General features: G+C 38.7%; 2 protein-coding genes across 6 annotated transcripts in view; both read right to left on the minus strand.

Annotated features, from left to right (window-relative positions):
• The window catches only part of vps13b (vacuolar protein sorting 13 homolog B), a 301,375-nt gene extending 294,452 nt beyond the window's left edge, over nucleotides 1-6,923 (minus strand). For both annotated transcript variants that reach the window (XM_026183458.2, XM_026183460.2), the window contains exons 1-3: nucleotides 6,770-6,923; nucleotides 5,663-5,821; nucleotides 4,373-4,516 (exon numbers count right to left, since the gene is read on the minus strand). In XM_026183458.2, the coding sequence (XP_026039243.2) occupies nucleotides 4,373-4,516; nucleotides 5,663-5,809 (291 nt within the window). In that variant the 5' untranslated portion in view covers nucleotides 5,810-5,821; nucleotides 6,770-6,923. The remainder of the gene's footprint in view (nucleotides 1-4,372; nucleotides 4,517-5,662; nucleotides 5,822-6,769) is intronic.
• A 3,768-nt stretch (nucleotides 6,924-10,691) lies between these two features.
• Nucleotides 10,692-15,000, minus strand: osr2 (odd-skipped related transciption factor 2). 4 transcript variants are annotated; one of them, XM_026185932.2, is made up of 4 exons: nucleotides 14,702-15,000; nucleotides 11,964-12,647; nucleotides 11,514-11,613; nucleotides 10,692-11,132 (listed from the first exon to the last, which is right to left on the minus strand). In XM_026185932.2, the coding sequence occupies exons 2-4, from the start codon at nucleotides 12,608-12,610 to the stop codon at nucleotides 11,058-11,060; spliced, it is 822 nt and encodes a 273-aa protein (XP_026041717.1). In that variant the 5' UTR covers nucleotides 12,611-12,647; nucleotides 14,702-15,000; the 3' UTR covers nucleotides 10,692-11,057. The 4 variants fall into 4 exon arrangements, with proteins under 4 accessions (XP_026041717.1, XP_026041713.1, XP_080164353.1 ...); XM_026185928.2 differs by having other exon boundaries at nucleotides 10,692-11,214; nucleotides 14,702-14,961; XM_080308227.1 differs by lacking the exon at nucleotides 14,702-15,000 and adding an exon at nucleotides 14,236-14,426.
• Between the last annotated feature and the right edge of the window lie 66 nt (nucleotides 15,001-15,066).

A 15,066-nucleotide genomic window follows, 5' to 3' on the forward strand; every position in this document is an offset into this window, starting at 1 on the left:
CCTCCCCAAATCATCTTGAGGCAATGCATCAATCAGAACCTCCACATCAGTGGCAAATGCACTCAGCGGCCATAAAACTCCCAGATCAAGCAGTGAGCTCAGCCAAAACCAGAAAGGCTCTCCTCAGTAAACCCAAGCCCTTATCTTTGTCTCATAAAAAATAAAGAGTGTCTGAGAATATTATGATCCACTGTAACTGCTGTCCAGCCAGTTCCTCTCTGTCTTTGCTGATCACACCTCATCTTTAACATCTGGAGCAGTTTACCAAATTGTCAAGAAGAAAATTCTATTTATAATTTTCCAACATTAAGTCAATGTTAAAAATATTACTTAAAAATATACAAACAAAAACAAAAAGTGCACATTAAATGATACCTCCTACTGAACTTGTGGTTTATCAAAAGTAAAATGAACTAAATGCTCTCCATCAGACAAAACCCATTCCAATCCACCATATAAGAGCTGAAGTCCTTAGATTGACAACACTACCTAATGACAAGCACAGAGAAAATGCCCTGGAACAGTAATCCACTATTAGTTCCTTCTACTCTATTTCTTTTAAACAAACATGACATAAGACACTAATCTGTCCCTATCCACACTGTATATAGAGGGATAGATACTATGATCACTGTATTCCACTTTGCACCTCTTGACATTTTTACATTAGTTTTAATCTGGAATGGGCTACCATCAATCAGTTCACTCATATAAACTAACTCATTAGGCCACACTAAGTGGATCTTTGTTCAAGAACAAAGAAAGTAAAACTGACTTTCAAAAATACCCCTTTATACCCAAAACAATATCTTGTCACATCTTTTGAGCTTTTTGGTATAAACCACGGTTTAGTGTAATTTCACTTGAAAAAGTCCGCTCTAATAATTCAACTCATACCAAGTACAACCATTTCAACTTTTGCACTTAAACTGAAATTTAAAAAAAAACTGAGATAAGTAGAACTCGCTAAAATTAATGTAAACTAAACAAAGATGGTAATAATCTAAAAATAAAGACACGTACTAAAGAAAGGAAGTGGATTTCTATGCAAACTTCAAGATGTGATTGCAGTGAACAATAACATTTATATATAGAACTAAATGCATTGTGTTTGTAAACGACCTCTAGTTTGTAAAATGAATGTCAAAAACAAGTTGACAACATTTTTTCTATTACCATACTTTCTGCTCTACAAGTCCTCATTACAGCTTATTTTAAGCAATTACACTGTCAGCAGGAGCTGTAATCTCCAACTGCTGCTAAACGCCAAAATTTCCACATTTGCTGGAAACTATAATTGTGAGCTGCTCTTAGTGCTTTGCAGATGGGTCCTATTGAGCAATCTGAACATCCCTAATATTACCCAGTTCCTCTCAAGGGGAAACACGAACATTAAAAAGGTCCAAATAATTCCGGTCAAATTACACCGGCCTTAATGAACTTCAAAAGATGTGCGGATGTTTTTACAGGCCGGGACTCAGGCTTTAACAGTAATTATGAAAACAAACCATATTAATGATATCATTTATCATTTCCACACTTTGGCCGCATGAGGCCCACCATAATGTTTCTGTCTCTACTGGACTACAGTTAAAATATTATAATTTCCATACACAGATCTACTTTATTCATTTCTTTTCAAAAATCCTGTGGACCATCACCCAAATTACATAAGAGTTTCAGTGAGAATGGTTATGGCCTATGTCAAAGTCCCTGCAAGCCTGCTACAACCTAGCCAAGGTCTAAGATGTGAATTAACATGAGATCTAGAGTATTTGCTAAAGGATTAAACACGTATTTCTGTGAGACCAGTGTTGCTGTCAGTCTACTGATGTTTAAGTTGTAATAAAGATAAAACAAAGGAAAGTACAATAATAACAACAACAACAACAACTACTACTATTATTATTTTTAAGCAATATAAATGTAAAACATGAAAAGGAAGCTGGCTTCATTTTCTTGGCTTAAGAACACAGTAGTCAGCCTCCTGCCTCCCGCCAGTATAGGAGAAAACTGCAGTGGCTCATTTAAATTCCACATACTAGAAGGATTTCTGCTGTAAGTCTGGCTTTACTCCAAATTATGTCTCTTGGGTGTACATACCACTGAATAATTTGTCCAAATGTCATTTGCAATTCCCCAAAAATCTTTTCTTCACTGGAAGCTTTTAGAAAACATCTGTAACAAATACTTGTTTTGAGACCATAAGCATTACACCAGTACCGGTACTGGTACATGACCTTAAGCTGTGTACGAAGCATAAAGACAAAGTTTAAATTTCCACTGAACTAGAAACCTGATCGCATGAGCAGTAGCCACCTGCATACTATGATATTTACCATTAGTTCTAGGCAGCTCAAGCTCATGTGTTACAAATCTTTTTGCTGCAGTCTATATAATTAGCTGTAATTGACTTCCCTTGAAATGTGTTTCTTCTGGGACATCTGGCCTTGAAACTTCAACCTTCCCATAAAGGGCCGCACTGAGCTACACTTTCGATTTTTAAAGCTGCATGGGTGGCAAATTTAGAGCCAGACTTTGCTGTAAAAATAAATTTCAAAAATACCTCTCATAAAACATTCTTTAAAAAATTTAAATATTTGTAACTAAACCAAACAAAGCAATAGAAAAATATTCCCCTTAAGATAATTCTCCTTAGATTTATATCCACAATGATGTAGGACAGAGCTTCAAGTCACACTTCCTTTCTTACAGATTTTATATTATATTGACTACAAGGACAAAACCAAACAGTTACAAAGGCTATTATTGTGCAATCAATCTGACAGAGATGCAAAAGACTATCAGCTTTTTCTGAATGTGATTCCAAGTCTTCTAAGTGTCACGAGAAATTGTTTGAAAACAAAAACAGGACATGCTAAAAATGGAGGCAGCCAAGTAGTAAATAGCACTGGTCAAGTTAAAGAAAGTTGCCTCTTAATTTTGAGTTCCTTGAATTCTTCAGGTCAGTGGTCAATGAACCATCTCTCTCTTTTTTAAGAAAAATCATACTGAGTGAGATAGCTGTGCTTGTGTCAGGGAAAAATCATGAAAAAAAATTCCTCGAAGCAATTACTAGTCGATACTTTATGATGGAATTAGGGATGCACTGATCTGGACTGTACTGGCCAATATTTGCCTTGCTTACTGCCATTGAAATACCAGCAGATAGGCTGATATTCAGCAATGGCAGTTACTGATTCCTATGTGTTGTATCCCATCAAAACTTTATTAAATTGTATGACTGAATGTGTAATAGTGTGATAAACAGCAGAAATGTATTCGCTTATTTAAAACGATAACTTCTTTGCTTTCCTGGCATCGACTATCCCAAAGCCTCACACATCGGTGCATCCCTAATTGTGGTAGTTTGGATGAAAATACACCTGCAGTCCCAAGATTGTGAAGTGTGTTGTTTCAACTAAAACCAATAAAAGTTTTATATATGTATAAAAATTTATTGACGTACAAAAAAAACTTACATTACTTATTGACTCACTTTATGAAGCAATATAAACAGCGATGACTAAATCACTTTTGTGTTACATGTTTATGTGTTTCCACAAAGATGCTAACAATCCAGCAGAAATCCAGCTCACCTCTACTTTATTTAACCAGTGAACAAAATTAAGATCTGGCTGCTTAGTCTGGTTGCACATACATTGAGCTTGAGACCCACTCTGGGCTTTGGGATCTTTAGTAATACTTATCATACTTTCAGTAAAGGAATATGCTGAGTTGTCCTGCTATGAATAAGCTGTTTCCTAACAATCTCAAGCACGACCAAACAATGGGTTATTTCTCCAAATTCATGGATTATTTCATCATTTTCTTGGTTTATATTGCAATGGCACACAATGGCACCACTCCCAAGCTGGCAACACAGTAAAGAGTGTTGCCAATTTATTCCCCAAAAGCATTTTACATCATTGTTTTGAATAGCAAACATATTTTGCGTCAGTGAGGCATCAGTTTGTTTGCTTCTGGTTTCTTGGTTTGCTTTTTTTTTTTCAATGCATTTTTCATTAGAGTAAATAAACATGAGTAGGAAAAGGAAAAACGCAACTGCTGCTTAGCTGTGTCAAATTAACATTCGATTTTACACAAAGTCAGAATTAAAGAAGATGGCTTTAATTGTACAGCAGAGTAAAGCCTGCTGCACTAAAAATGTCAGCATGTTTTTAAACAAAGGCCATTACGAAATTTCTTGGAAACACATGGAGAAAGGGAATGGGAAAGCTTAACTTTGGCATGAGGAGGACTCTCACATAAATAACAGGAAGATCTGGCTAGCCCTGTTTTGGCTGTGTATAGAATCAAGAATAACATCTTTCTCATACCAAAAAAAGAAAATGAAAAGAAAAAAACTAACCTGGGCACCATCCCTTAGCTTCAGGATGCACTCCATGGTGTTGATGGTGATAACTACAGGCTCTGAGCCCAGCTTGGTCCAAGGTACATGGATACGTAGCTCATGGATATGACCACTCATGAATGTAAAAGGCAGTTTCAACTCCTGTGGATATAAAAGGAGTTACAAGAAAGAAAGGAAAAAAACAACAGCCAGCTAGAAATAAACAACACTAGAATAATATGGATAAAGGTGCCAATACGAGGTAGAGGCTTCGAGAACATTTTGAATCTTCATCCATCCATTTTTCAAACAGCACTTTGAAGCTAATATTTGTAGACGAGTAGATAGTAAAAACAATAGCTACAGATTACATACTGGTCACGCTTCTAACAATATAAGTCAGATATTTTCAGAGGCAGGCAAATCACTGTTCTGCATCTTGAACTACTCTGTGTGAGAATGAGTCCCATGAAACCAGACTGCCTACACACAGGCTTCACATGCTTTCTGTGCAAGTCTGAGCCAAAAAATTAATAGCCAAACATTTTTCTGAGGGAAAAGCTGTCATGGATTTACAGTATGTCTGCTTTATAACCCCCACAATGTTTCACCAAATATTATATTAAGATGATCTCAGATTGCACATTTGAGAGGAGGTACTGTCCAAATGAAATGGAATAAAATAAATGCAAAGGTAGGACAATTTCCAAAGTTTTGACACAGCATTACAGACAAATCTCAATCCTAACACAATTCCCACTGTCGGATAGCTTGAAGCTGCTTCCAATAAGAACTTTCATCACAATCTCTTTGGGTTACGCAGTGTTTTGGTCTGCTCTTCAGCAGCAGTCAGAACCCACTCAAAAGAAAAGAAAATCCTTTTAACTGGTGGCAGATTGATCTAATCCAGACATGACATGAGTAAAAGAGAACACTGTCAAAATAACACTGCAGAGCAAAATATCAAAGTAAATCTGGTAAAATTCTTCTGAAATGACAGCAAGAAGATGCTGTTAGTGCCTGACTAAACAGCACTGTAGCGTTTTCTTTCACTCTAGTCAAGGCAATACAATGGAGAATAGCTGCAGACATAATATGGCAACTTTTTTGTAGGGTGTATGTGCCTGCATAACCAAGGTTTATAAACGAAACTCTACAATTTGTTTATAGTAAGTAAAATACAAAACTACATTCTGAATATATATGTAGGAAGTGGGCATTTATATTTTAAATATTCCCATCATTTTAACCTCACGTCAGTTTTATAAAGAAAGGTTCAAAGCAAAAGCTAGATTTAACTTTTAGTACCTGCTCCAGTACATCCAACTTCAAGTCCAGCTTGCTCAGCACCACATCACCGCCCCACAGAGAGAGCTGCAGGTCAGATGGCTTCAGATTCTTGATGTACTTGTTTACATAGCTCATCAGGAGCGGTGTGACATAAGACTCCAACATCTTGTCCTTGTTCTGTGTACACAATGAACAAAACAAAAAAACATGGTAATATCATTTGACTGTGTTAACATCCTTTTGCCATTATATATCTCGGTCACTAAACTAATGGTGCTCGTTCTAAACTAATTACAAAGAATATGTATTTCTTAAGAGTGTTATTTTGATGTCATAGCCTAAAAGCACAGCTCTAATTAATAATTGTCATTGCTAAAGCAGAAGTAGTGTGCATGTTAGCTAAGTGGAATATGTCATAAAAATATATATAATAATATCATATTTATTATATGTATAAAGCCATAATTTAAGATATTGGCTATGCTTGAACATTTCTTTTTATGACAGGTCCAAACACAACATTATAACCTCTTATCCAACTTGCAAACTGTGGAAGTACTGGCCGTTTCACACAAACCTCAAGCTGTTTTTTGTTACAGTTCAACAAACTGATGTCAGAATGAACTGGCACTCCTAATGGCATAAATACCATATTGGCATCCAATAACTAATCCAACTGTGTGTAATTTATAGAAAGGTTGTACAGGTTTTGGTTAATAAACTTAATTAGATGTAAAGACAGTTCTAATTACGCTGACTTCTCATCAACGCAAATTTTAACCTTAAATGAAATTCACCGGAATGTCTAGCTTCCTTGCTAAAGTGCCTTCATTCCACATAACGGGGAAGCCCAGGAGCAATTATGTACTGCATTTGCAAATTAATTCCAATGTAACTAAAAATAACTTCAACAGCGACGCTATGTCGTATCTTATAGTAATACATTTAACTTACTGTGGAGCACTTAGCCAGGGAGGCTAGCTCTTTCCTCCTGTCATTTAAGTGATACACAACAGCAGCGAAGCAAAGAAGCTAGGCTAAGTGATTAGAAGAAGTCGCTATAACTTCGTTTCAGCTGGCTAAACTGGCTAGCCACAAGTCAAATAGAGAAAAGACTCTATTTACCTGACTCCCACTTGTATCCTGTTGGTTTTTGTTTAATTCTACGTTTAATAAAAGATGTTCATCCCGTTATCTAACGTTAGCCATAACGCCGAACTGCAAGAGTCGAAACGTCATCGGTAAACACCAACGCGGCTTCCGTATGCTTGGTGTTGCGTTTTTCAGTAGGAAATTTGCGTTTCGAAGGTAGATTTACATACACAACGTATAAACATAAGTAACTCAAGAGAAATTTCATTTGTGATTTGATCAGTTAACAGGCATTATCTTCTTCGGTTACAGCAACTCCGGATGTTTCCATACCGTCAGGTTTTGATATAACAAATACCTTTGTTCCTATTAAAACGAACGAGTGTCTACAAATCCGGACTCTCTAACAAGTACAGGAAGGGATCTCTTCGCATAATAATCGTCATCGCTTAAGCACGCCCCTACCCTTTTTATGGCAGCGGAAGCTCACCTTTGCCGAAAGAGCGATCGCGTGAACCTCACAGTGCTCAGCATAGTGAATGTGTATTCTTGATTATAATTTTCTATAATTTTTATTTTTTTTGTTATAATGTAACAAAATGTTCTTATTTACCATCTTAGTCCATAAGAGTTTCAATTTCAACCTTCTGGGACCTGTCATTGCAGAAGTCAATGAAAGTGAATAGTGGAGACGATAAGAAAATTAGGTTTGCATTTCACACAGGGAAACTGTGCGGATTTTAAGCATCTCATCATTTATCTCAACTCTAAATATATCTCAACTGCCAGAGTAACACAGGCCTATATCTGGAGGTTAGGTGAAATTTACCAACGCAGACACACTGTGACATGATAAATATCTTACATACTGGAATTTAAAATGAAGAAGAATATACTGAGGGCAACGAAAATATTCTAAAATGTAAACCATTTCTGTCTTTCACGGATCTCGGTTTTTTTTAGGGTCACTGGTTATTTTTCAGACATGAAACGTAATAATGTCAACGGACAACTGTATGAATTGCATAAAAGAACGGGTTAGACTCAACCTTTATCGCACTGTCACTTGAACACCTTTGCTGAGAAATGATCTTGCTAATTTGTGCGTCCAAGGAGTTCGTTGACAGATAAAATATTTCTTTTATAATTTTTTTAGTCGTAATGTTGAGTTATGTTGCTCCAGTGGTTAAGTAAGCAATCTTGTCATATTTAAAGTGAACAGCAGTCATAACATACAAGGAAAAAATGCAAATTATAGCAGTTTTATAGCTTAATAAACAACAAAAATCCAACTTCACCCTGCCGTCAGTATATTTCACGTCTTCATGTTTGCATGTTTGTTTGTTTGATTTATTTATTTAATCACCTATCTTTGAGATCAGACCATCATCTGTCTTTTTTTTCGTGATGAAACCTTTAAAAAAGTGTCTTCCGCAGGCCGCACATAGGGTCAGAAGCACTGCAGATATGAGGTCTGGCCTGTAGTGGCCTGTAGTCCGGACCGGCTCTCGTCTGCTGTAAAGCTTCATGAGGATACAGTCCACATAAGTCGGTCAAGGATGACGATCGCCCTGTGACCGGCCACGCTTTGCCAACTATGCGTAAGTGTGTCAGAGTCAAGTGGTCACCCACAGTTAATGTTACTATTCTGAAGTCCTTTCTGGCCAGGATGCTTTAAATTAATACAGAAAAATATCTGATATCAAGTTATCTCACTTCTTAGACCAGCAGGTTGAATCTGGAATCCAAAGGAAACCAGCGTACTGTGCCACAATCCAAGTCTTTAAAGCCAGAGATAAATTAGGAATCTTCTGTTGTTATTCTCCACGAATGATATGTTCCACGTAAACTGCCTAAATTAGTGGTTTTCCACTACAGCATTTCAGTTGAGGCTATCAAAGATTTATTTCGGGTTAAAAATAAAGGGTTTTTTGCTAAATACTTACAGCAATACATGGATTAACTAAACAATTAATTAAACAGTATTAAATAAATACTTCTTTAGAAAGGCTAAACGGCTTTGTTCAAGCACATATAAAAATGTATATTTCCACTGAGGAGGACAAGAATGGCAGAAATTTACTTTCAAATTAAACTGCATATTGTAACAGATATTTTGCATTTATTCTTATTAGTCGGTTCCTGCATTATGTTACATCTGTTGTCGAGGCGTCAAAATGTTTCTTTTTTCATTTGTTTTTTTCTTGTTTATTAAAATGGATAACAATTTGTTTCATAAACGTTTATTACAAATTCAAACAAATTATGTTCAAATATATTCTAAACATATATATATGTGTATATGTATGTATGTATATATATATATATATCAAACATTATTATTATTATTATTACATGACCTTTTTGTGTGTGTTTTTTTCATATTATATAGTTTTCAGATTGAATTTTTTTATGTTTTACTAATGAATTATGTTTTTATGTGATTGTCAAACAGCTCAAATACTTTCCTCCTTCTTTTTTAATTTTTTTTATGAGCTCGCTGGAGACGTCGCACTTTGTTGTCTTTCCTTTTAGAAAATAATTAGGAAAATCCTAGCCCGCAGTGCGCAATAAAACGGGCCTTAGTTAATGGCCTTTCAGCAGCAATGAACGCACTTTTAAATCTCCTGATGTTATTGTAACCACTTGTTCCAGACCCTATTTTCGAGCCCATTAGAAATAAATGCTACTTTTTCGTGCAATTAATTGCACCGTAAGGTGAAAATCAAGTTTCAGTAGCCACCGCTGGCTCTTGAAACGGGGACACAAAGGGCCCGAAGGCCAGATAACACCGAGAGACACAGAGATGAGGAGAGAGTCAGAGGAGAGAATCTCGCTTTGACTTCACCAAATGATAAAAAAAAAACAAAAAAAAACACCCAACACATTATAGACGAGCTCGTCCGGTCACAGGCAGCAGGCTTGGTGGTTAATCAGTGGTCGGTCAAAGTTTAGTTGGATGAAATCCAGATCTTGGTGGGTTTTTCTGTGTATCTACGCAAAATTTAAACCACAGTGTAAATGAGTTCTTACAAAACGCTCTCCATTTTTGCTTGAGGCTATTTGTGGCTATTTGCCTCTGTATCTATGAAGCGCCTTGAGCCGACTTTTGTTGTGATTTGGCGCTATATAAATAAAATTGAATTGAATCATAAGGACCTGAGAAATAATCTTTGTATATATATTTTTTAATTCATAAAATTAGTCTATGGCGCATATAGGTCCAAAAATTAAACTAGGAGACTCACGTCAGGCCCATTAGACGTCAGCAGCTGAGTGGTACAGGTGTTTTACATTTCGAATATGGCTCGGTAACACAGCAGGTTCTTAAAAACATTTCTGAACCACCATCTGAGGACAGACGCAGACACACGGCTGCGTGAAAATGCCTTCTTAGCGCTGATGGTTCCTTCTGCCGTTTTGCAGGTCACTTATGATGTCAGAGGTGATCTAGATAAAGACATGTGATATGGCCGCTAATGCGGCTAATATAATACTGATCAGCCTCTGTAGAGGACATGTAGCCTAAGATAATAATAGAGGCTAATAATTCTGAGACGTACAGACACTGAGAGGTGGTTGGCAGACAGTGCGTAATGACTGACCGTTACATGGTCGTAACTTTTATTCGAAGAAAAATCATTGTAAACTTTATGATCAATTATCACCCGCGATGGCACACAGGATTGTGCTTATGAAGTTATGCTCTTTTCCAGGAGCTAAAGACGTCCTCGGGGCTTTCTGTCATGTGGTGTTTCCTGCTAACTCCCTGCTAAAAAGCCCAACACGTCCGCCACATAAGCTCTCACTGCCCGCCGGCTGTAAACATACAGACTATTAACTTGATGACCATGGTAAAAGATTTCACCTAAATATTGCTTTTTGGGCTGTAACACTGTGTCCTCTGTTTCGTGGCAGTGAAAATGAGAAATAAAAACGGGGGGAAATCCAAATGTATCATGGAAATATTTATTTCTAAAATACAATTTAACATACTTTAAATTTATGACTGTTTTTTTGACAACTTTACCATTTCAAGGTCAGAAAAAGAACATTAAAAACACAACAACAACAACATGAGCAACAACATTATGTACATTTGATATTTACAGGTGGTGTGAAAGTTGGACATGGCACTGGCTCCGCTGTTGTTCCGCTTGAGGTGCAACCAAATCCCACTCTAAAACGTGCTGAAGTAAACATGTCCTCACTTGGAGATTGTCCTTGATCCAAAAGAAAAATGTCGCTGATTTGTCTTTCTGCGTTTTGTCCATTGTTATTTTTGTTTCTCCAGGCTAGTAGTCCTGATGTGGGCTGTGCGTCAAACTGTGCCGTCGCAAGTCACAGTTGCGCCGAAACACCTTTCCGCAGCGGCCACAGCTGTAGGGCTTGATGTCTGTATGGGTGAGAAGGTGAGTTTTCAGGTTACTTCTTTGATTAAAGGTTCTTCCGCATGTGGGGCATTTGTGTGGAGATTCCTGTTTAGATTTAAAGCAAGCAAAGGATTATTGCCTTTAATTGGATAGAAGGTCTATCAGTTCAATCTTTCAATAATCTGATAAATCCACTGTCGTGTCAGATCTAATTTACTTGTTTGCATATTATTTTTTATTTTTATTGTATTATTTTCTGTGGATCTCTGACTCACATTTTTTTTTTAAATTTAGTGATAGGTTTTGTGAGGCTTTCTTTTTCCACCCCCATGCATGCAGTAGACAGGTGAATTATGATCAGAGAGTATCACACGTTAAAGGTCGCGTTAAGATTCTGAGCTTACCTGCATGTGTAAGGTTTTATGGACGGCTAGAGTTCGAGACTGACAGAATCCCTTCCCACATTCTTGACATTTGAACGGTTTTTCCTTGGAGTGGATGTATCTGTAAAACAGAAATGACACTTAATCAATGTCCGCTCATGCACGAAGTTACTTGTAAATGTTACAGAGCCCACAGTCACAGAGCCGAAAATCTCCACTGTGCAAGTTATGAATGTCCAACTTAATGCTGAAAAGTGCTTTAGCGCCCTCGTGGAGAAGTTTTAGGGAACAGGCCTGCTTGCATTTTATAGCACAAATTAAGGAATATAATTTTAATGGCCGGTTCTGGAGAGGCTATTAACTTAAATCGAGATATCTGAGACTTAAAATCACAAATCACCATTGCTGCTGGAAATTGCTGACCCCCTCGTCCTAACCCAGTGCGCATAATATCCCATAAATCCGTCTTACCTGTGGTCTCTGAGATGGTCTTGTCTTCTGAAAGCCTTGTGGCAAATGTCACAAGTATAGGGCCTCTCATCTGTGTGGGTCCTCTCGTGGATTAAGAGGTTGTAGGACTTGGTAAAATGCCTGCCGCAGAACTTACAAATAAATTCCTTTTTAGTCTTGGATGGTAGCCTGCCCCTGGTGGGTTTTCTGTCCGGGGACAGCTTGCTCAGCTCGGAGATGGTTCCCCCTAGTCCCGATGCCAGCTTTGCCAGGTCCGCAGCTTTCGGTGGGTCCTCCTGCGTGGCAGCGAGGGCCAGGTTCGCGAAGTCAAATCTCGGCCTGTCCTTTTGCAGCGAGGGGATGCCGTGCGCGACGGTGGCTTGCTTTGGATGGAATAACTGCGCCGCGGCGGTGAAGGGCAAAGCTGGGAAGGGAATCCGTGGGTCGACCAGACCCTGGGCGGCTGCCGTGATCGTCGACCTCAGTCCCTGCATGTGTGGGTAGCCAAGAGTCCAGTGGTTCATGTGCATGGTTTGCACGGCGCTGAGGCCGTACAGTCCCTGCAGCTGGTCAGCGGGGAAAGTGTTGACGGCCTGCAGGAAGGAGTAGTTTGTGAGCTGCAGGGCTGGGTGCAGGGGGATCGGAGCGTGCAGGGCTTTGCTCCCCATCTCGGCTCAGACCTCTGCAGAAGACGCGGTGATAACCCTGAGAATGCAGAACACACCGAACAATAAGCGTTGTGTGTTAATCCCAAGAACTGGTTATTGTGTGGAAAGAAGAACAGAGAAAATGTGACGTCTCAGTTACCGGTTATGGTAGACTACTTAAATCCACCTGTTTAAAAAGATTTTATTTTTTGAAATTGTAACTTTTCATTATTGTATTAAACTGATATAACTATGTTTTTCGCAAAGGTGAAAATACCCAGCCACCCCCTCTCCCCTTTAAACCTAATTTAGGCATATATATAATGAATTAGCTTAGTTTATTTTTTGCACCTGGTTCAACGCGAGGAAGCTGATGAATAAAACGCTCAGGTTAACGCGCAGAAGGATTGCCCTATATTAGCCTGTCCCGGCCTGCTTATAATATCTAAACCTCTGTTTTGCATAAGCGAAACCACTGAGGAAATGTAAAAACACAGTCGCCCCCCCCCCCCCCCCCCCCGACACGGAGATGCGCTTCAAATCAAAATTTAGGAAACAAATCAGTCACCGAAAGTATAATTAAATCAAGTGGGTGTAAAACAACTCATGTGGCATCGATTAACACTGCAAATTGCAATTTCAGATCACTCTGAATGAAGCACTAAATCTCACACGAGGTAATTAGAAAGCACAGCTTGGTGTGTGTTTTAAAGTTGCAGTTAGTATTTCGCAATAAAAAAACCAAACAAAACAAACGTAAGCAGCCCGGATTTGTACAAGTCTGAAATTTAGACAGAAGAGATGAAATATACTATTAATTGAAGGAGCAAAACATACACGCTGTCTGTCTCTGATGGAAATGCATGTGCTTTTCATTTTTATTTTGGAAGAGTTAATTTTATAGGCACTTTTTTCCTTTTAAGGTTTTTTAATGTAATATTTATCTATTTATTTATTTTTTCCATATGAAGTTCCCCCCCCCCCTTCCCCTGGGCAAGGCAACATGGCAGCAAATGACCCCTGTGCATTTAACCTACATTTCAAAAGAATAATGTTTCCCTTAAACAAAAGCAGAAGCGAGCTCCCTCCGCTGTTTAGGACAAATGAGGTGAGCTGACAGTATAAAAATTGGCTTGTGTCTGAGTTTGTGGGGATGACAAGTTATGTTTTCCCACACAGAAAAAAGAAGATCCACCGTAGAAGTTCAAGGCTCCAGATGGTGAACGCGGGACTGGCAATAGGCCAGTTGTGCTGACCTTTAGATATGATCAAGAAAAAGAAGAAAAGCGAGCTGTGTTTAGATAGTAAAATACATCATTTAGGTATCTACACTTTTTCTTTTGTGACAGATCAAGCCAAATCATATTTTAACACAATATGTCAGAAGTCAGCCTGTCCTGAAACTGCCTCGGAGATTAAGCCATTATCCACACTTGCAGACTGTGAGTCTTGCGCACACGGTAGTCAGGGTAGCTACCGGTCGCTTGTTTCGGTCAGGTCGTTGCCTTCAGCTCTTTCTGCCTCGCTTTCCCTCTCACCGATGGTGAGGGGTTAAATATAATTTCGCACAGGTGCAGCGTGAAACACCGCGAAGGCACTTGCTGTTCTTTGCCCAGGGAGTTCGTTCAGCTTGTTCTTGTTCTCACCTTTGGACTGCGCTTACACTTCGGGAGCAGCCAAGTGTCCGGTCTTGTTCTTCGAGTCCTTGTAAGGTTCATTTTTTAAAGCTTTTCATGTGTTTATTTTTGGCAGAAGGCTTTACATTTCTATCAGTCGTGACAAGTCTTTACAAACGCGAAGATCACTGTTTGTTTTAGTAATGCTGCGCGCCGTGGACGGAGGCCAAGCAATGTCAAAGCGTGAGTGAACTGTGACCTCAAGTTAGTTAGTAATATGACGAAACAACACTCCTCTCTAGAACACTTTAAAAAAAAAAAAGAAGAAATGTTTGGTCATTAAAAGCTGATCACTTTCTAAGAGTCTTTGAGTCTTTGCTTTAAAGCCTAGACACTAAACTTTTTCTTTTCTTTTTTTTAAGATAACAACTTCTAATATGTTGGTTTGGTTCTCCTTCCTCAGACATAAATCCTACCCTGCCAAACAGAATCTTACCCCAATAAATAGCTGCCAAAGGTCCTGCGGTATGTCAGTAATCCACAGTAACTATAGAGGCGACGAGCTCCAATAAAGCGTCGCTAAAAGTTTTCCAAGATCCAAGTCCATGAAACTTTCATGTAGCCATGCAGCCAAGTCTGATGTCTCGGACTTTTGCAGAGATGTGACAAGTTGTGAAAAAATGTGGAAAGAGGCAAAGTTTGGAGGAGAGACAGCAGCAGCGTGTGAGTCCCGTCCGGAGCTGGGGCTGGAAGTGTGCGGTTCTTCACTTTTTAGTGCTCCAGGACTCGAGCGCTCAGCCCGCCCCCCGACACGCCTCCACCCCCTCCTCTATCATTAACTCCAATGTTCCCCTCTGTTTA

The sequence above is a fragment of the Astatotilapia calliptera genome, chromosome 11 (genome assembly GCF_964374335.1).
Source record: "Astatotilapia calliptera chromosome 11, fAstCal68.1, whole genome shotgun sequence".
Lineage (NCBI taxonomy): Eukaryota > Metazoa > Chordata > Actinopteri > Cichliformes > Cichlidae > Astatotilapia > Astatotilapia calliptera.

What these genes read in the sequence shown, in the direction of transcription:
- osr2 (XM_026185928.2), bottom strand. Translation starts at nt 12,610, where the DNA reads ATGGGGAGCAAAGCCCTGCACGCTCCGATCCCCCTGCACCCAGCCCTG. An exon ending in GACCATCTCAGAGACCACAG is followed by an intron (nt 11,614 to 11,963) that starts GTAAGACGGATT and finishes TCTGTTTTACAG; the next exon opens with ATACATCCACTCCAAGGAAA. An exon ending in ATAAAACCTTACACATGCAG is followed by an intron (nt 11,215 to 11,513) that starts GTAAGCTCAGAA and finishes AAATCTAAACAG; the next exon opens with GAATCTCCACACAAATGCCC.